This window comes from Mustelus asterias, chromosome 13 (genome assembly GCF_964213995.1).
Source record: "Mustelus asterias chromosome 13, sMusAst1.hap1.1, whole genome shotgun sequence".
Taxonomy (NCBI): Eukaryota; Metazoa; Chordata; class Chondrichthyes; order Carcharhiniformes; family Triakidae; genus Mustelus; species Mustelus asterias.
Window position 1 is genome coordinate 63589059 of NC_135813.1, and position 21597 is coordinate 63610655.

The window sequence follows — 21597 nt, forward strand, 5'->3', positions numbered from 1 at the left end:
GGTAAAAATATACTTGACCTCATTCTTACCAATCTCCACAGTCCTTGTGGAGACAAAGTCCGGCCTTCACGTTGAGAATAACCTCCATCGTGTTGTGTGGCACTATCACTGTGCTAAATGAGATAGACTTCGAACAGATCTAGCAACTCAAGACTGGGCATCCATGAGGCGCTGTGGGCCATCAACAGCAGCGGAATTGTACTCCAGCACAATCTGCAACCTCATGGCCTGGCATATCCCCCACTCAGCCATTACCATCCAGCCAGGGATTCAACCCTGGTTCAATGAAGAGTGCAGGAGGGTATGCCAGGCATACCTAACAATGAGGTGTCAACCTGGTGAAGCTACCAAACAGGATTACTTGCATGCCAAACAGGAAGTGATAGAGCTAAGCGATCCCACAACCAACGGATCAGATCTAAGCTCTGCAGTCCTTCCACATCCAGTCATGAATGGTGGTGGACAATTAAACAACTCACTGGAAGAGGAGGCTCCACAAATATCCCCATCCTCAGTGATGGAGGAGCCCATCACATCAGTGCAAAGATAAGGCTAAAGCATTCGCAGCAATCTTCAGCCAAGAGTGCCGAACGGATGATCCATGACGGCCTCCTCCAGTGGTCCCCAGCATCTCAGATGCCAGTCGATTCACTCCACATGATATCAAGAAACGGTTGGAGGCACAGGAGACTGCAAAGGCAATGGGCCCTGATAACATTCCGGCAATAGTACTGAAGACTTGTGCTCCAGAACTTGCCACTCCCCCAGCCAAGCTCTTCCAGTACAGTAACCAAAAGAGAAAATGCTGGAAACTCTCAGCAGGCCTGGCAGCATCTGTAAGGAGAGAAAAGAGCTGACGTTTCGAGTCCAGATAACCCTTTGTCAAAGCTAAAATGTATAGAAAGTGGGAGATATTTAAACTGCAGGGTGAGGGAATGAAAGGTGAGTCATAGCCACAAATACCAGGGGAAAAGACTGGTAATGGCGGCCCATAGAGAGAATAAAGGGTGTGAACGGCCAAACAGCAGAGAAGCTAAAATGAAGATGTTGGGGGAAGGGGAGGAGGAAAATGGATGGGACAGAGGTAAGATTTAGAAAAGGAGAAGCGAAGGGGGAGAAAAGGTAAGGGAAGGGGCGTAAAGTAGGGGAAAATAGTGGGGGAAAAATGAAGAAAGACATTAAAGAAAGAAAAGGTAGAGAACAGTAAAAAATTTAATAAAATAGAATGAAGACAAAGGGGTCGAGGTGGGGTAGAGCAAATCATCTGAAGTTGCTGAATTCGATGTTGAGATCGGAAGGTTGTAAAGTGCCTAGCCGGAAGATGAGATGCTGTTCCTCCAGTTTGTGTTGAGCTTCACTGGGACATTGCAGCAAGACAAGGACAGACATGTGGGCATGGGAGCAGGATCGTGTGTTAAAATGGCAAGCAACCAGAAGGTCAGGGTCCTGATTGCACACAGACCGAAGGTGCTCAGCAAAGCGATCACCCAGTCTACGCATGGTCTCTCCGATATAGAGGAGACCCCATTGGGAGCAGCGAATGCAATAGACCAAATTGAAAGAGGTACAAGCGAAACGCTGCTTAAGCTGGAATGAGTGTTTTGGACCTTGGATGGTCAGCATGGAAGCGGTAAAGGGACAGGTGTTACACCTTCTGCAATTACATGGGAAAGTGCCATGAGTGACGGGAGAGGTGTTGGGTATAGGGGAGGAGTGTACTAGGTTATCCCGGAGGTACTGCTCCCAATGTGGTCTCTATATTGGAGAGACCAAGCATAGACTGGGTGATCGCTTTTCTGAGCACCTTTGGTCTGTGTGCAATCAGGACCCTGACCTTCCGGTTCCTTGCCATTTTAACACACGATCCTGCTCCCATGCCCACATGTCTGTCCTTGGCCTGCTGCAATGTTCCAGTGAAGCTCAACACAAACTGGAGGAGCAGCATCTCATCTTCCGGCTAGGCACTTTACAGCCTTCTGGTCTCAACATCGAATTCAACAACTTCAGATGATTTGCTCTACCCCTTCTCAACCCCTCTGTTTTTATTCTATTTTATTTAATTTTTTACTGTTCTCTACCTTTTCTTTCTTCATTGTCTTTCTTCATTTTTTCCCCACTCTTTTCCCCTACTTTACTCCCCTTCCCTTACCTTTTCTCCCCCATTGCTTCTCCTTTTCTAAATCTTACCTATGTCCCATCCATTTTCCTCCCCTCCCTCCCCCAGCATCTTCATTTTAGCTTCTCTGCCGTTTGGCCGTTCACACCCTTTATTCTCTCTATGGGCCGCCATTAACTGGTTTCCCTGGTTTCTGTGGCTATGACTCATCTTTCATTCCCTCCCCCTGCAGTATAAATATCTCCCACTTTCTATGCCTTTTAGCTTTGACAAAGGGTCGTCTGGACTTGAAATGTCAGCTCTATTCTCTCCCCACAGATGTTGCCAAACCTGCTGAGATTTTCCAGCATTTTCTCTTTTGGTTTCAGATTCCAGCATCTGCAGTAATTTGCTTCTTCCTTTTGAGGTTCTACCTGTCCCAAGTGTTGCAGAGGATGGGTCTAGCCACACTGCCGCGGAACGCTCCAAGTAGTTGGACCGTACCGCAGCACTTGTCCTTCATGGAAATTTTTTTCCGGCAACACACCTTTGGCCACACGGCAATCAAGCAGTGGTCAGCACGTAATGTCCTCGAGGCCCTGAGAGAAAAGGAGATGGTGGATCCTGTCGGATGGTTCCCTGTGCAGACTGTCAGAGTCATCTGGCAGAACGTCTCATCACCAGAACTCACAAACAAGCACCAAGACCTGGCTTGGCTGGTGGTGAGATCTTTTATGCACGCTGCCCGCAAAGCGGCTGCGGGGGTGATGAGACGGTCACACACCTCCTTGTGGAATGTGCCTTTGCAAAGAAGGTCTGGAGTGAGATGCAGTGGTATTTGTTGAGGTTCGTCCCGAGCAGCTCGGTGACGCAGGACTCTGTGCTCTATGGGCTGTTTCCAGGGACGCACACCGAGACAAATATCTACTGCTGCTGGAGGGTCATCAACTCGGTGAAGGACGCACTTTGGTCCGCCCGAAACTTGCTGATCTTCCAATTGGAAGATTTGTCCTCAACTGAGTGTTGCAGACTGGCACATTCCAAGGTCCAGGACTACGTGCTCAGGGACGCGCTCAAGCTTGGGGCAGCCGCCGCAAAGGCACAATGGGGAAAGGCCACCGTGTAAAGCCTTTCAACCGAGGCAGACCGAGGGCCCGGTAACTGCAGAATACACTCGGCCTGCGTAACTGTGTGCTAATCTGAAAAATAACAGCACACAGTGAAATCCAATGAATGTATATAGTTTTAAGATTTAAATGTAATGTCTTGTAACTAAGCATCATAAAGTACTGTAAAAATGAGTGGGGTTTTTTTGCACTGTTTGTAAGTATCGGATATGTTTTGCAATGGCTTATTTGAGAGTTATTTTTATGAATAAAGTATATTTTTGAAATTAAAAGAAAATTTGCTTCTTCTAGTACAGTTACAAGACCGCCATCTCCCCGACAATGTGGAAAATTGCCCAGGTATGTCCTGTACACAAAATAAAGCAGGACAAATCCAACCCGGCCAATTACCGCCCAATCAGTCTACTCTCAATCATCAGTAAAGTGATGGAAGGGGTCATCCACAGTGCTATCAAGCAGCACCTGCTCAGCAATAACCTGCTCAGTGACTCCCAGTTTGGGTTCTGCCCGGGTCACTCAGCTCCTGACCTCATTACAGCCTTGGTTCAAACATGGACAAAAGAGTTGAATTCCAGAGGTGAGGCGAGAGTGACAGCCCTTGACACCAAGGCCTCATTCGACCGAGTGTGGCATCAAGGAGCCCTCGCAAAACTGGAATCAATGGGTATCGGGACAAAGTCTTCGCTGGTTGGAGTCATACATAGGAAGATGGTTGTGGTTGTGGAGAGTCAGTCATCTCAGCTCCAGGACATCTCTGCAAAAGTATCTCAGGGTAGTGTCCTAGGCCCAACAATCTTCAGCTGCTTCATCAATGATCTTCCCTCCGTCATAAGGTCAGAAGTGGGGATGTTTGCCGATGATTGCACAATGTTCCGCACCATTCGTGATTCCTTAGATACTGAAGTAGTCCATGTTCAAATGCAACATGATCTGGACAATATCCGCACTTAGGCTGGCAAGTGGCAAGTAACATTCACACCACACAAATGCCAGGCAAGGCAATCACCAAAAGAGACACTCTAACTACTGCCTCTTGACATTCAATGGTGTAACCATCACTGAATCCCCCACTGTCAACATCCTTGGGATTACCATTGACCAAAAACTCAACTGGACTCACCACATAAACACAGTGGCTACAAGAGCAGGTCAGAGGCTAGGAATACTGCAGCAAGCAACTCACCTCCTGACTCACCAAAGCCTGTCCACCATCTACAAGGCACAAGTCAGGAGTGTGATGGAATATTCCCCACTTGCCTGGATTGGTGCAGCTCCAACAACACTCAAGAAGCTTGACACCATCTAACAAAGAACAATACAGCACAGGAACAGGCCCTTCAGCCTTCCAAGCCTGCGCCGCTCATGTGCCCAACTAGACCATTCGTTTGTATCCCTCTATTCCCAGTCTATTCATGTGGCTATCTAGATAAGTCTTAAACGATCCCAGTGTGTCCGCTTCAATCACCTTGCTTGGCAGTGCATTCCAGGCCCCCACCACCCTCTGTGTAAAATACGTCCCTCTGACATCTGTGTTGAACCTTGCCCCCCTCACCTTGAACCCATGGCCCCTTGTGTTCGTCACCTCCAACCTGGGAAAAAGCTTCCCACTGTTCACCCTATCTATGCCCTTCATAATTTTATACACTTCTATTAGGTCGCCCCTCATCCTCCGTCTTTCCAGGGAGAACAACCCCAGTTTACCCAATCTCTTCTCATAGCTAAGACCCTCCATACCAGGCAACATCCTGGTAAACCTCCTCTGCACTCTCTCCAAAGCCTCCCCGCCCTTCTGGTAGTGTGGCGATCAGAACTGGACGCAGTATTCCAAATGTGGCCTAACCAACGTTCTATACAGCTGCAACATCATATGCCAACTTTTATATTCTATGCCCCGTCCAATAAAGGCAAGCATGCCATATGTCTTCTTGACCACCCTCTCCACCTATGCTGCCACCTTTAAGGATCTGTGGACTTGTACACCCAGGTCCCTCTGTGTGTCTATACTCCTGATGGTTCTGCCATTTATTGTATAGCTCACTCTTACATTAGATCTACCGAAATGCATCACTTCGCATTTAACTGGATTAAATTCCATCTGCCAATTCTCCGCCCAATGTTCCAGCCTATCTATATCCTGCTGTATTCTCTGACAATGTTCATCACTATCCGCAACTCCAGCAATCTTTGTGTCGTCCGCAAACTTACTGATCACACCAGCTACATCTTCCTCCAAATCATTTATATATATCACAAACAGCAGAGGTCCCAGTACAGAGCCCTGCGGAACACCACTAGTCACAGACCTTCAACCGGAAAAAGACCCCTCCACTGTTACCCTCTGTCTTCTATGGCTAAGCCAGTTCTCCACCCATCTAGCTAGCTCACCTTTTATCCTGTGAGATTTAACCTTTTGCACCAGCCTGCCATGATGGATCTTGTCAAACGCTTTACTAAAATCCATATAGACGACATCCACGGCCCTTCCCTCGTCAATCGTTTTTGTCACCTCCTCAAAAAACTCAACCAAATTTGTGAGGCATGACCTCCCTCATACAAAACCATGCTGTCTATCGCTAATGAGATTATTCAGTTCTAACTGCGCATATATCCTATCTCTAAGAATCTTCTCCAACAATTTCCCTACCACGGACGTCAAGCTCACTGGCCTATAATTACCCGGGTTATCCTTGCTACCCTTCTTAAATAATGGGACCACATTTGCTATCCTCCAATCCTCTGGGACCTCACTTGTGTCCCAGGACAAAGCAGCTCACTTGATTAGCACCACATCCACAAACATCCACTCCCCCCACCACCAACGCTCAGTAGCAGCAGTGTGTACTATCTACAAGCTGCACTGCAGCAATTCACCAAAAGTCCTTAGACAGCACCTTCCAAACCCACGACCATCTCCATCTAGAAGGATAAGGGCAGCAGATACATGGGAACACCATTACCTCCAAGTTCCCCTCCAAGCCATTCACCATCCTGACTTGGAAATATATCGCCGTTCCTTCGCAGTTGCTGGATCAAAATCCTGGAATTCCCTCTCTATCGGCATTGTGGGTCAACCCACAGCACATGGACTGCAGCGATTCAAGAAGGCAGCTCACCACCACCTTCTCAAGGGCAACTAGGGATGGGCAATAAATGCTGGCCAGCCAGCGACGCCTATGTTTCTTTGTGACCTTTGAACTGTGGTGATGGACGTTAGATACATCCTCACCATGGGCAGTTGGCACAGCATTGGCCCATTTAAGAATTGAAAGCTACTGTTCCTTTGCAGATGTTTGCCATGATACAAGCTGTTTTTTCATCTAATTCTCAGTTTGGTGGTTTCAATGTCACACACGATGGATGGGCCCCTTTGGTGAAGTTTTAGGGAGCTTCTTCATATAGACCTGCCTCATGGGGCACAAGTTAGGGCTTTCCGAGGTGGAGAAAGTACAAGATAAATTCAGGGGGGCAAATCACAGGCTAAAAGAATTAGTGGTCTTGATACGCTAAATTGTCCCTTAGTGTTCCAAGATGTGTAGGTTAGGGGAATTTGTGGGGTAAATTTGTGGGGTTAATGGAATGGGACAGGGGAGTGGGCCTGGGTTAGATGCACTGTCGGAGAGTCAGTGCAGGCTCGATGGGCCGAATGGCCTCCTTGTGCACTGTAGGGATTCAGTGATGACAAAGCTGGGTAGCGTCATCGAACACCATTCTCTCTGCCTCCTCACTATTCAGGCTCATTTTTCTTGCCCCCTGCAAAAAGCTCACTTCTTTCCCCAGAGTATAGAACTGCCGAAATAATAATCTTTCTCAGACCTCCCATCAGTTAAAGTTTATTTTTATTTTATTAGTGTCACAAGTAGGCTTACAGTAACACTGCAATGAAGTTACTGTGAAAATCCCCTTGTCGCCACACACCAATGCCTGTTCGGGTACACTGAGGGGGAATATTTTTTATTCATTTGTGAGTCACAGACGTCGCTGGCTGGCCAGCATTTATTGCCCATCTTTAATTGCCCTTCGAGGGGCAGTTAAGAGTCAACCACATTGCTGTGGCTCTGGAGTCACATGTAGGCCAGATCAGATAAGGGCGGCAGATTTCCATCTCTAAAGGACATTAGTGAACCATTTTCCAACAATCGACAATGTTTCATGGTCACCAGTAGATTCTTAATTCCAGACTTTTTTTTATTGAACTCAAATTCCACCATCTGCCGGGGCGGGATTCGAACCCGGGTCCCCCAGAACATTAGCTGCATTTCTGGATTAATAGTCTAGCGATATCACCACTAGGCCATAATCTCCCCCTTTTTAGCATGGTCAATGCATCTAACCGGCAAGTCTTTTGGACTGTGGGAGGAAACCGGAGCACCCAGAGGAAACCCACGCAGACACGGGGAAAACATGCAGACTCCACACTGTGCCAGAAAACAGCATTAGCTGCACTCCCAAAGTACTTCATTACGAAAGCCTCCTGGAGAGACCTGAAGATTTGAAGGATGCAATATAAATACACGCTCCTTCTTTCACCCCAACAGCTTTCCGGCTTGGCATCACTGGAACACTCTTTCCTGTGGCACCTCATCAACCTTTCGATGTTACACAGTGAGTCAGAAAAGAAATTGGCAGCTTCCTTTCATCAGTTCAAGTATCAGCATTTCAGCAGGAAATGCTTTCGGAGACCAGCAACATCAACAGGCTTATCATAGAATCCCTACAGTGCAGAAGGAGGCCATTCAGCCCATCGAGTCTGCACCGACCACAATCCCACCTAACCTGTACATCTTTGGACTGTGGGAGGAACCGGAAAGCCCAGAGGAAACGCACGCAGACACGGGGAGAATGTGCAAACTCCACACAGACAGTGACCCAAGGCCGGAATTGAACCCAGGTCCCTGGCGCTGTGAGGCAGCAGTGCTAACCAGTGTGCCTCCATACCGCCCCACGATGACCTGCAATTGCCAAACTCTACACAAAGTGTAGAAATGAATTCGCCACCAGAGAGGGGGGATATATTTAGGCGCTTTGGTGAAATGTTCTGAATCTGGGGGCCAGTGTTACACGATCCATTTTCCCAGATTAATATTGGACAGAGAGAAACAGGGGACATAGAAGCGAGGAACCAAGGGTATAGATTCTCCCTCTTTTAATCTCTCCACTCTTTTTCTTTCCAAAGACTCTTCAGCTAATAACTGGTGTTAAAATTGAAATACTCTGAACAAAACTCACTACATCAAACCTGCCAATGTTGAAATGTTACACTTTTTTGCTTAGATACCAGTATCTCTGTGTATATTCACGTGTTTGCTTTTTTTTTAATCCTGTAAAATTGCACTAACTCTTAAGTTTGAATGTTTACAATTTGGATACATGCTGACTATTGCTGTTTGCTTTCAGTTTATGAGTTGTTGAATTTTTTTTGCACAGGGGACATTTTTCCCTATAATTAGCTGAGTCAATGATAGGATTACATATCAAAATACAGATTTGAACATGTGCAGAATGCACCTGTCTTCACCCCCAGGCTGCAGTCACTGACACCGCTGCACATGCTGAGAGCAGCAGTTCTGCATCTGTTAATGTCAGTAACAGGAGAACAGAACACATGCCCCCTTCCCCACCCCTGCCACTCCGAGAGTCTGCACATTTTTAAACCGCCGCTCTCCCCTGTAGTTTCTCCTTTCACAAAATCAGGCCCCGCAGTCACTTCGCTAGCCACGGAACTGTCAGCTGTGGCTGAGCAATGGCTCTCTCAGCTCTGAGTCAGAAGGTCAGGAGTTCGAGTCTCGGTCCAGAGGTTTGAGAACATCATGCTAGGCTGGCACGGGGCGCTGATGGGGTGCTGCGCTGCTGGGAGCACCGCCTTCCAGATGTGACAGTGAACAGAGGCCTTCTGTTAAGGACGTGAAGATCCCAAAACACTGTTTCGAAGAAGAGCAAGAGAGTTCTCTGGTGCTTGGAGAACGCTTATCTCTCAATCAGCCTGATTCTCTGGCCATTATTATTCAGTGCATTCAAAGGAAGTACCAGATCACAGCAGATCATAGAATCCCTACAGTGCAGCAAGAGGCCATTCAGCCCATCGAGTCTGCACTGACCACAATCCCACCCAGGCCCTATCCCCGTAATCCCACCTATTTATCCTGCTAATCCCTCTAACCTACACATCCCGGAACACTAAGGGGCAATTTAGTATGGTTAACGCACCTAACCCGCACATCCTTGCAGTGTTGGAGGAAATGGGAGCGCCCGGAGGAAACCCAGGCAGACATGGGGAGACCATGCAGAGTCTGCACAGACAGTGACCCAAGCCGGGAATTGAACTCAGGTCTCTGGAGCTGTGAGGCAGCAGTGCTAACCACTGTGCCACCGTGCCGCCCATTATATTGCTGCTTGTTGCACCTAATTGAGTGTGTGCAAACTGGCTGTAACATTCCGACATGACAGCGAAGAGAACACTTCAGAATAGTAATTGTATTGGCTGACATGTGTTTTAAGATGCGCTAAAGTTGTAAAAGACAAGATATAATATATATATATATCTATCCAACATGTAAATAGAAATAGTGTGTATATTTTCTTTATTAGCAGCCATTTTTCAGTACAGCGCAAAGTGTCTTTTTCCTGGGCCTGGCTGTCAACCATTAAACCACTTCAGTGATTTTTGTTCTTGGAAATGAAGCTGAAAACCAGAGTAACTCACTAAGTGCTAAAGTTTAACTGCAGTAGCCCCATGGCTGCAGTTGCCTTACCAAAGATCCTTACACGGCACCTTCCAAACCCACAACTACTTCCATCCAGCAGGACAAGGGCAGCAGATACATGGGAAGACCACCACTTGCAAGTTCCCCTCCAAGCCACTCATTGTCCTGACTTGGAAATATATCGTCATTCCTTCGCTGTCACTGGGTCAAAATCCTGGAATTCCTTCCCTAACGGCATTGTGGGTCAACCCACAGCATGTGGACAGCAGCGTTTCAAGAAGGCAGCTCACTACCACCTTCTCAAGGGTGACTAGGGATGGGCAATAAATGTTGAACGGCCAGCGATGCCCATGTCCCACGATTTGTCCAAAGATGGGCGGGTTAGGTTGATTGGCCCTGTGTCAGGGGGACTAGCTAGGGTAAATAGGTGGGGTTATGGGGATAGGGCCTTGGTGTGATTGTGGTCAGTGCAGACTTGATGGGCTGAATGGCCTCCTTCTGCGCTATAGGGATTGTATGATTCCGTGATTCCATTAAAAAAAAGATTGACAGACCAGGATTGAGGCCCTCATACTTCTATGTGGCTTACTTATTGATTGGGTAAACTCACCAAGTCAGGGAGCAATTTACTTTCCTCGGATAACTTGGGGAGGTGGGGGACGGGGTAGGATAATCCTTCAGACTGTTCACTTCCCTGCTCATTGCCAGTGGCCGCTCATTAACCTGCAGCCATTAGAACATTCTTGGTGGCAAAGGTACCAATGGAGGGCGGCCAAGAGAAAACAACCCTTTATTTCAAACGTAACTGAGGTAAATAGATCAGAACAACAGGCATCCTTAGGACTCACCAGACCAGGCAATTAGGCCCAAGTGATAGGCAACTCCATGGCTCAAACGTACAATATTAATTTTGAAAGAAAGGACTCATCTCTTAAAATGTTCTTTATTTCATTCTCACTGAACTGTACACCCTTTTCTAACATGTACCAGAGTCACCGTTTTATTTACAAAAGACAGCTTTGAAAATGTAGATAAATATCGCATCATCAGACACTGGAAGAGAATCTAATTTGTAAACATGAAACAAGAATAAAGGCCGGCAACTCCATTCCCTGTTATAAATGTTTTTCTCACTGCAAAGAACGTGACAGTTGCAGAATGTCAATGGCGAATATATTCGCTATGTAAGTTAAGAGCAGTAGTTATCTGTGTAGATGGATGAATTTGTCCCACACAGCAGGATCTGACTTTATACAGGATTACTAATTGCATCGAGTCACTAACATTTCAGTAAAACACGGTGGTGACTGCGTGAAACTTCCACATAATGCCCTTTTGAACCACAAACCCCTATCAGTGAAATGATATTGTCCTTTGTCTTTCTAAACATGGCTGCAAAGAGTGGTTGCCACTGTCTGACACTGGGGAGGTGTGTTGACGATTACAGGATGGTTACTAGCGTTGGCTGTAGGTTCACCAACTTGGATCGCAGTGGTGCAAGACGAAGGTCCGCCACCACTTTTTCAAGGACAACTAGGAAAGGCCATCCTGGCAACGCTCATATCCCGAGAATGAATTCTAAAGTATCACACTGAGAACGGTTGGAGCTGATGAGTTGAGCATGGTGCACATGCTCATGTTGCAGGGTATTGGGTGGTTTTGGTGTTTTCTGGTGAGTGTTGACACCAGAATGTGAGTGACGCACCTCATTAAATCATCAACTACAATATAGTCACACAAACATACACACCTTGAGATTGAGCTCTTTCTGATTTGTACCTGAAATTGTACCTGACAAAGGGTCGTGAACGAAGCCCAGTCCATCACTCAAACCAGCCTCCCATCCATTGACTCTGTCTACACTTCCCGCTGCCTCGGAAAAACAGCCAGCATAATCAAGGACCCCATACAGCCCGGACATTCTCTCCTCCACCTTCTTCCATCGAGAAAAAGATACAAAAGTCTGAGGTCATGTACCAACGGACTCAAGGACAGCTTCTTCCCTGCGACTTTTGAATGGACCTACCTCGCATTAAGTTGATCTTTCTCTACAACCTAGCTATGACTGTAACACTACATTCTGCACCCTCACCTTTTCTTCTCTATGAATGGTGTGTTTTGTCTGTATAGCGCACAAGAAACAATACTTTTCACTGTTCACTGATACGTGTGACAACAATAAATCAAATCAAATCTAAGAAATCACTTCCTCTGCTATCTTCCCAGCATCTATCTTCAAATACCTCTGCTAAAAGATTGACAGGAGCTTGGTAGAAATGTGTGTAATGCCATGAGCTAATATTGTGAGAGCTGACTTTCAAAGGATTATCTTTCTAATAAAATGATTAATAACCTATGTGATGGCGTCTAGCCATACGGTAAACATAGAGTGGGTCACACTGAGAACTGATGTGATCGCCTGCACTTGGGAATCTGTTTCTGCGCCAAATTAATTCTGGAGCCTAAAGGTGAGGTCTGATACATTTTAAAATAACTTCCCGAGTTGCTGCCCAGGTGTTTCTGTGTTAATCCAGCTGCCAGATTTGATGGAGAAGTCTCTCTCTCGAACTCCCTGTTAGCAGGAAGCTTTGAAATAGTTTCAATTTTCCCTGATGAAAAGACGTGACTGGTTTTTAAGACTTAAAAAAAAAATCTGACCTCGAGCCAGCTGAGTAAGACAGACACGTCAATTACAATATAATCTGTACATGGTTGGCACTAATTACACGTAACTCCCTTCCTCACAGCTTCTTGCTGGTGAATTTCCGAATCAGGTCGTTCTCCTTGGTGCCCGATCACTGCTGCTGCAAACAAAGACAAAACAAACAGATGAAATAAATGGAGGAGGAAGAAACAACATACAAATATTGGAAATCTGACATTAAAACAGAAAATCACAGCAAGCCAGTCAGGATTGCGATGTGTCACAGGGCTATTACTAAGCAGGAACCTTGCCTCCTACTAATACGCCTACTGGGCATTTGCTTTTATTAGATTATAAATTGTAATATTAACAAACCAGTTAGAAATAAATTATATTTCCACACACATTTACCTACTTATTAATAAAAGGTTCAAGATATTCAAGAGTAAAGGTAGCCATTCAGCCCAACCAGCCAAACCCTATTGGCTCCATTCCATTGTTTCAAAAATTAATCCAGTATTTGATTCTCCACTACTCAACCCCCTAGGCCCATTTATTGATCATTGTTGTACATAGAACCCCCTGACTAGTCCTAAATATGCCTCTTTAAGTCTATCAGTATCCTGGGGGTCACCAGTGACCAGAAACTGCACTGGACCAGCTATATAAATACTGTGACTACAAGAGCAGGTCCACGTACTGCCTAAACTGTTAAAGAACTATCAAAGCTGCCAAAGAACTGTTAAATGCTGTGTACCATCTACAAAATGCACTGCAGGAACTCACCAAGGTTCCTGACACAGCTCCTTCCAAACCCACAACCACTGCCACCTAGAAGGACAAGGGCAGCAGATACAGGGGCAAAACTCACCTGGAGGTTCCCTTCCAAGCCAAACACCATCCTGACTTGCAAATATATCACCATTTCTTCATTGTCGCTGGGTTAAAATCCTGGAACACCCTCCCTAACAGCACTGTGGGTGTACCTACACCACATGGACTGCAGCGGTTCAAGAAGGCAGCTCACCACCACCTTCTCAAAGGCAATTAAGGATGGGCAATGAATATTGGTCTAGCCAGTGACTGCCACATCCCTTGAATGAAACACATTCTAAGTCTGTTGATCTAGCAACATTGTCCATTAATAACAGTAAGAAGTCTCACAACACCAGGTTAAAGTCCAACAGGTTTATTTGGTAGCAAATACCATAAACTTTCGGAGCACAGCTCCTTCGTCAGATGGAGTGGATATCTGTTCTCAAACAGTGCAAACAGACACAGAAATCAAATTACAGAATACTGATTAGAATGCAAATCTTTACAGCCAGCCAGGTCTTAAATGTACAGACAATGTGGGTGGCGGGAGCATTCAACACAGGTTAAAGAGATGTGTATTGTCTCCAGACAGAACAGCTAGTGAAATTCTGCAAGTCCAGGAGGCAAGCTGTGGGGGTTACTGATAATGTGACATAAATCCAACATCCCGGTTTAGGCCGTCCTCATGTGTGCGGAACTTGGCTATCAGTTTCTGCTCAGCGACTCTGCGCTGTCGTGTGTCGTGAAGGCCGCCTTGGAGAACGCTTACCTGAAGATCCAAGGCTGAATGCCCGTGACTGCTGAAGTGCTCCCCCACAGGAAGAGAACAGTCTTGCCTGGTGATTGTCGAGCGGTGTTCATTCATCCGTTGTCGTAGCGTCTGCATGGTTTCCCCAATGTACCATGCCTCGGGACATCCTTTCCTGCAGCGTATCAGGTACCTGATACCTGATACCTGATACGCTGCAAGAAAGGATGTCCCGAGGCATGGTACATTGGGGAAACCATGCAGACGCTATGACAATGGATGAATGAACACCGCTTGGCAATCACCAGGCAAGACTGTTCTCTTCCTGTGGGGGAGCACTTCAGCAGTCACGGGCATTCAGCCTTGGATCTTCAGGTAAGCGTTCTCCAAGGCGGCCTTCACGACACACGACAGCGCAGAGTCGCTGAGCAGAAACTGATAGCCAAGTTCCGCACACATGAGGACGGCCTAAACCGGGATGTTGGATTGATGTCACATTATCAGTAACCCCCACAGCTTGCCTCCTGGACTTGCAGAATTTCACTAGCTGTTCTGTCTGGAGACAATACACATCTCTTTAACCTGTGTTGAATGCTCCCTCCACCCACATTGTCTGTACATTTAAGACCTGGCTGGCTGTAGAGATTTGCATTCTAATCAGTATTCTGTAATTTGATTTCTGTGTCTGTTTGCACTGTTTGGGAACAGATATCCACTCCATCTGACGAAGGAGCTGTGCTCCGAAACTTATGGTATTTGCTACCAAATAAACCTGGTGGACTTTAACCTGGTGTTGTGAGAGTTCTTACTGTGCTTACCCCAGTCCAACGCCGGCATCTCCACATCATTAATAACAGGTCAGAAGCTTGGGACATTTGTGGAACTTTCAAACTTCATTATAAACATTCAGCATTTTAAGTTCATGGCCAGTTTGTAGAATATTTCATCGTAAGATTACAGTAAACCAGTTTTTAAAAGCTTTCATCTCCGCAGCTTCTTAAAACAGTGAGCATCATTCCAGATAATTTGATTCTCAATATCTGTTTGTACATTTATATTCTTCATTGCTTCTTATATTAGAAACAAAATGATGCTCAACTGTTCCTCTTTCAACAGTGATTTATTTTCAGCTACAATTCGAAATATAATCTGGCCATGTGTGGCGGCATTTCAATTTTATACATTGTGAAATATTTAATATTCCCATTTCACTGATGTGTTTTATATTCATATTTCATTTGTTTAATATACCTGTGACACTGGCCTACTTCATGAGATGTGTCCAATATATTTAATATCACAAGCGAGGCAATGGAATACACAATAAATGGTAGGATAGTGAGAGGTGTAGAGGAATAGGGAGACCTCAAACTACATATCCACGCGATGGGAGCAGGAATGTGGATAAAGGCAGATATTGTGGTTATGAAGGCTCAAAGGAAACCTTTCCTTTATTCGCTGAGGCCCAGGATGTAAGAACAGAGAGATTACGCGGGACTGTATGAAGCACTAGCTATGCCACAGCTAGAATATGGTGCACATTTCTGCCCCCCACAGGTAGTATGTGATCGCACGAGAGAAAGTTTTTTAAAGCTTATTTATTAGTGTCACAAGTAGGCTTACATTAACATGGCAGTGAAGTTACTGTGAAAATCCCCTAGCCGTCACACTCCGGCACCTGTTCGGGTACACTGAGGGAGAATTTAGCCTGGACAATGCACCTAACCAGCACATCTTTCAGACTGTGGGAGGAAACCCACACAGATACAGGGAGAATGTGCAAACTCCATACAGTGGCACAATCCAGGAATCAAACCCAGATCCCTGGCTCTGTGAGGCAGCAGTGCTAACCACTGCGCCACCGTGCTGCCCAGAAGGTACAACGGAGATTTGCAAGGATGCTGTCAGTTTTAGCTATGAGGACAGATTGGATAGATTGGGTTTTTTTCCTTTGGGAAAGAGAAGGCTGAGGGGAAATTGGATTGACATGTCTACCTTACCAGGGATGAAGATAGAGGGATAGGAAGAACCTATTTATCCTTAGCAGCAAGGTCAATAACCAAAGCACCAAGTTAAATCTTGCCAGAGATGTTCCTGCTTGGGATGGTGGCTGAGATGGAAATCCTCATCAAAGTATTCTATGTTTATTCGGAGCGTTATTAGCTACAGGACTAGGGAGCAGTCGCTGAGTGAGGTTGGATTGGTCTTCTTTGGCTATCACAGACACAATGGTCTGAGTGGTCAGCTTCAGTCTAAAATGTCTGTAAATTTCTTTCATCGCTCTGTTTTGTGTGCATGACATTGAACCCACTTCATGAAGCCTTTCCAGTAGATGGAATATATCCTCGGAACAGACCTGTTCACGTTTCATATTTTTAATGGTTCTGTGGTATTGGCCATTTTGTTTGTGTCTCATATTTAATACCCCCGTGGCACTGACATTCTTCACGTGTCTGATCAATTTAACATTTTACATTGCATTTCCTGTTTTACGTGGAGCTTTTAATCGAGATTTCCACGGCTTTGACCTGTTTTATGCGTTTTACATTTAATATTGACCCTGTTTTAGTGTGCCTGATATAACAATACATCAACTGTATTGACCTTGTTACATTTGCATCAAACATTTAACATCATTAATCCAATTCATGTCTGTGTTATCTTTGGCACTGACCCTTTCTGTAAGACTTCAACACAGTCCATAACTGCATTAGCTCATGTAACTCCACCACTGTCCAAAGAGCTCAGCTCAGCGCAGTGTCTTTCCCACTGAGCAGTCAGACTAGACTCCGATTCTGTATAATCTGATCACAATCAGTTAAGGAGAATGCTTAATGATGGAGGTTAAATATTACTAGTTCAAGAATGTGGATAATCTACTGAGAAAGTGCTGGAAGCAATCAGCAGGTCAGGCAGCATCTCTGGGGAGGGAAAGAGTTAACATTTCTGCTCGATGACCTTTCATCAGAACTGGGAAAAGTGAAGATATCACAGGTTTGAAGCGAAACGCGGAGGCGGGAAAAGGAAGGGGCAAAGAATAAAAGAAGAAGTCTATGATAAAGTGGAAGCAGCAGAGATTCAAGGTCAATAGGGATGTTGGCACAAGGCAAAGGGCAAAAGGACATAAGATGTGTCTGGAGAAAGTGTAGTGACAGAGGCGAGTAATCCAGACTCCCAGGCTAACCCTCTGGAAACACAGGTTCAAATCCCCCTGTGGCAACTGGTGGCATTTAAATTCAATTAGGTATTTAAAGTTAAAGTTTATTTATTAGTGTCACAAGTAGCCTTACATTAACACTGCCATGAAATTACTGTGCAAATCCCCTAGTCGCCACACTCCAGCAGACTGCTCGGGTACACTGAGGGAGAATTTAGCATGGACAATGCATCTAACCAAAACATCTTTTGGACTGTGGGAGGAAACCCACACATACAAGGGGAGAACCTGCAGACTCCGCACAGATCCAAGCCGGGAATCGAATGCGGGTCTCTGGCGCTGTGAGGCAGCAGCACTAACAAAGAACAAAGAACAAAGAACAATACAGCACAGGAACAGGCCCTTCGGCCCTCCAAGCCCGCGCCGCTCCCCGGTCCAGGATTGAATCCTGAATCCAGGATCCCCGCCCAATTTTCCAGCCTATCTACATACCAATATCCTATCCACCGAGCTGTCCCTCACAGCTACGATGCTTTGTTCATTACAACCTATTAACTTACCCCCACCCCCCCCCATTCCAGACCATGTGATCTCCAGGGAGAGGCGAAAACCCAGAGTGAAAAACCCCAGGGCCAATATGGGGAAAAAAAAATCTGGGAAATTCCTCTCCGACCCCCTGAGGCGATCGAAACGAGTCCAGGAGATCACAATGGCCCCGATCGGAAAATGTTTCCCAACCCTAGTCATTTCCACTTCCACGAACACCATATGAATTCCCTGCCCCCGAGACAGGTTCCCAACTATCCGCAGTCTCACTCTGTACTGGCACCAGCAAGATGATCATAGAATGAAGCCTTGAAACGAGAAACCAGGAACAATTAGCCCGCGCCGCTCCCTGGTCCAAACTAGACCACTCTTTTGTATCCCTCCATTCCCACTCCGTTCATACAGCTGTCTAGATAAGTCTTAAACGTTCCCAGTGTGTCCGCCTCCACCACCTTGCCCGGCAACACATTCCAGGCCCCCACGACCCTCTGTGTGAAATATGTCCTTCTGATATCTGTGTTAAACCTCCCCCCCTTCACCTTGAACCTATGACCCCTCATGAACGTCACCACCGACCCGGGGAAAAGCTTCCCACCGTTCACCCTATCTATGCCTTTCATAATTTTATACACCTCTATTAAGTCTCCCCTCATCCTCCGTCTTTCCAAGGAGAACAACCCCAGTTTCCCCAATCTCTCCTCATAACCAAACCCCTCCATACCAGGCAACATCCTGGTAAACCTCCTCTGTACTCTCTCCAAAGCCTCCACGTCCTTCTGGTAGTGTGGCGACCAGAACTGGACGCAGTATTCCAAATGCGGCCGAACCAACGTTCTATACATCTGCAACATCAGACCCCAACTTTTATACTCTATGCCCCGTCCTATAAAGGCAAGCATGCCATATGCCTTCTTCACCACCTTCTCCACCTGTGACGTCACCTTCAAAGATCTGTGGACTTGCACACCCAGGTCCCTCTGCGTCTCTACAACCTTTATGGTTCTTCCATTTATCGTGTAGCTCCTCCCTACATTATTCCCACCAAAATGCATCACTTCGCATTTATCAGGATTGAACTCCATCTGCCATTTCCTTGCCCAAATTTCGAGCCTATCTATATCCTTCTGTAGCCTCTGACAATGTTCCTCACTATCTGCAAGTCCTGCCAGTTTTGTGTCGTCCGCAAACTTACTGATCACCCCAGTTACTCCTTCTTCCAGATCATTTATATAAATCACAAACATCAGAGGTCCCAATACAGAGCCCTGCGGTACACCACTAGTCACAGGCCTCCAGCCGGAAAAAGACCCTTCCACTACCACCCTCTGTCTTCTGTGACCAAGCCAGTTCTCCACCCATCTAGCCACCTCCCCCTTTATCCCATGGGATCCAACCTTTTTCACTAGAGGCAGCAGCACTAACCGCTGTGAGGCAGCAGCACTAACCGCTGTGAGGCAGCAGCACTAACCACTGTGAGGCAGCAGCACTAACCACTGTGAGGCAGCAGCACTAACCGCTGTGAGGCAGCAGCACTAACCAGTGTGAGGCAGCAGCACTAACCGCTGTGAGGCAGCAGCACTAACCAGTGTGAGGCAGCAGCACTAACCGCTGTGAGGCAGCAGCACTAACCGCTGTGAGGCAGCAGTGCTAACCACTGTGAGGCAGCAGCACTAACCGCTGTGAGGCAGCAGTGCTAACCAGTGTGAGGCAGCAGCACTAACCACTGTGAGGCAGCAGCACTAACCACTGTGAGGCAGCAGCACTAACCACTGTGAGGCAGCAGCACTAACCGCTGTGAGGCAGCAGTGCTAACCACTGTGAGGCAGCAGTGCTAACCGCTGTGAGGCAGCAGCACTAACCGCTGTGAGGCAGCAGCACTAACCACTGTGAGGCAGCAGCACTAACCACTGTGAGGCAGCAGTGCTAACCACTGTGAGGCAGCAGCACTAACCGCTGTGAGGCAGCAGCACTAACCACTGTGAGGCAGCAGCACTAACCGCTGTGAGGCAGCAGCACTAACCACTGTGAGGCAGCAGCACTAACCACTGTGAGGCAGCAGTGCTAACCACTGTGAGGCAGCAGCACTAACCGCTGTGAGGCAGCAGCACTAACCACTGTGAGGCAGCAGCACTAACCACTGTGAGGCAGCAGCACTAACCACTGTGAGGCAGCAGCACTAACCACTGTGAGGCAGCAGTGCTAACCACTGTGAGGCAGCAGCATTAACCACTGTGAGGCAGCAGCACTAACCACTGTGAGGCAGCAGCACTAACCACTGTGAGGCAGCAGCACTAACCGCTGTGAGGCAGCAGCACTAACCACTGTGAGGCAGCAGCACTAACCGCTGTGAGGCAGCAGCACTAACCTCTGTGAGGCAGCAGCACTAACCACTGTGAGGCAGCAGCACTAACCACTGTGAGGCAGCAGCACTAACCACTGTGAGGCAGCAGCACTAACCGCTGTGAGGCAGCAGCACTAACCACTGTGAGGCAGCAGCACTAACCACTGTGAGGCAGCAGCACTAACCACTGTGAGGCAGCAGCACTAACCACTGTGAGGCAGCAGCACTAACCACTGTGAGGCAGCAGCACTAACCACTGTGAGGCAGCAGCACTAACCACTGTGAGGCAGCAGCACTAACCGCTGTGAGGCAGCAGCACTAACCACTGTGAGGCAGCAGCACTAACCACTGTGAGGCAGCAGCACTAACCAGTGTGAGGCAGCAGTGCTAACCACTGTGAGGCAGCAGCACTAACCACTGTGAGGCAGCAGCACTAACCACTGTGAGGCAGCAGCACTAACCACTGTGAGGCAGCAGCACTAACCGCTGTGAGGCAGCAGCACTAACCACTGTGAGGCAGCAGCACTAACCACTGTGAGGCAGCAGCACTAACCACTGTGAGGCAGCAGCACTAACCAGTGTGAGGCAGCAGTGCTAACCACTGTGAGGCAGCAGCACTAACCACTGTGAGGCAGCAGCACTAACCACTGTGAGGCAGCAGCACTAACCACTGTGAGGCAGCAGCACTAACCGCTGTGAGGCAGCAGCACTAACCACTGTGAGGCAGCAGCACTAACCACTGTGAGGCAGCAGCACTAACCACTGTGAGGCAGCAGCACTAACCACTGTGAGGCAGCAGTGCTAACCACTGTGAGGCAGCAGCACTAACCACTGTGAGGCAGCAGCACTAACCGCTGTGAGGCAGCAGTGCTAACCGCTGTGAGGCAGCAGCACTAACCGCTGTGAGGCAGCAGCACTAACCACTGTGAGGCAGCAGTGCTAACCACTGTGAGGCAGCAGCACTAACCACTGTGAGGCAGCAGCACTAACCACTGTGAGGCAGCAGCACTAACCGCTGTGAGGCAGCAGCACTAACCACTGTGAGGCAGCAGTGCTAACCACTGTGAGGCAGCAGTGCTAACCACTGTGAGGCAGCAGCACTAACCACTGTGAGGCAGCAGCACTAACCACTGTGAGGCAGCAGCACTAACCACTGTGAGGCAGCAGCACTAACCACTGTGAGGCAGCAGTGCTAACCACTGTGAGGCAGCAGCACTAACCACTGTGAGGCAGCAGCACTAACCACTGTGAGGCAGCAGCACTAACCGCTGTGAGGCAGCAGCACTAACCACTGTGAGGCAGCAGCACTAACCGCTGTGAGGCAGCAGCACTAACCAGTGTGAGGCAGCAGCACTAACCACTGTGAGGCAGCAGCACTAACCACTGTGAGGCAGCAGTGCTAACCACTGTGCCATCCTAAAT

The 21597-nt window shown here is 47.4% G+C and overlaps 1 protein-coding gene across 2 annotated transcripts in view; it reads right to left on the reverse strand.

Moving 5' to 3' along the window:
* Positions 1-12569: 12569 nt before the first annotated feature.
* The window catches only part of LOC144502705 (transmembrane protein 233-like), a 49435-nt gene continuing 40407 nt past the window's right edge, over positions 12570-21597 (reverse strand). The window contains exon 3 of one of the 2 annotated variants that reach the window (XM_078226932.1): positions 12570-12727. In XM_078226932.1, the coding sequence (XP_078083058.1) occupies positions 12719-12727 (9 nt within the window). In that variant the 3' untranslated portion in view covers positions 12570-12718. The remainder of the gene's footprint in view (positions 12728-21597) is intronic. The other variant, XM_078226933.1, reaches the window with a different exon arrangement.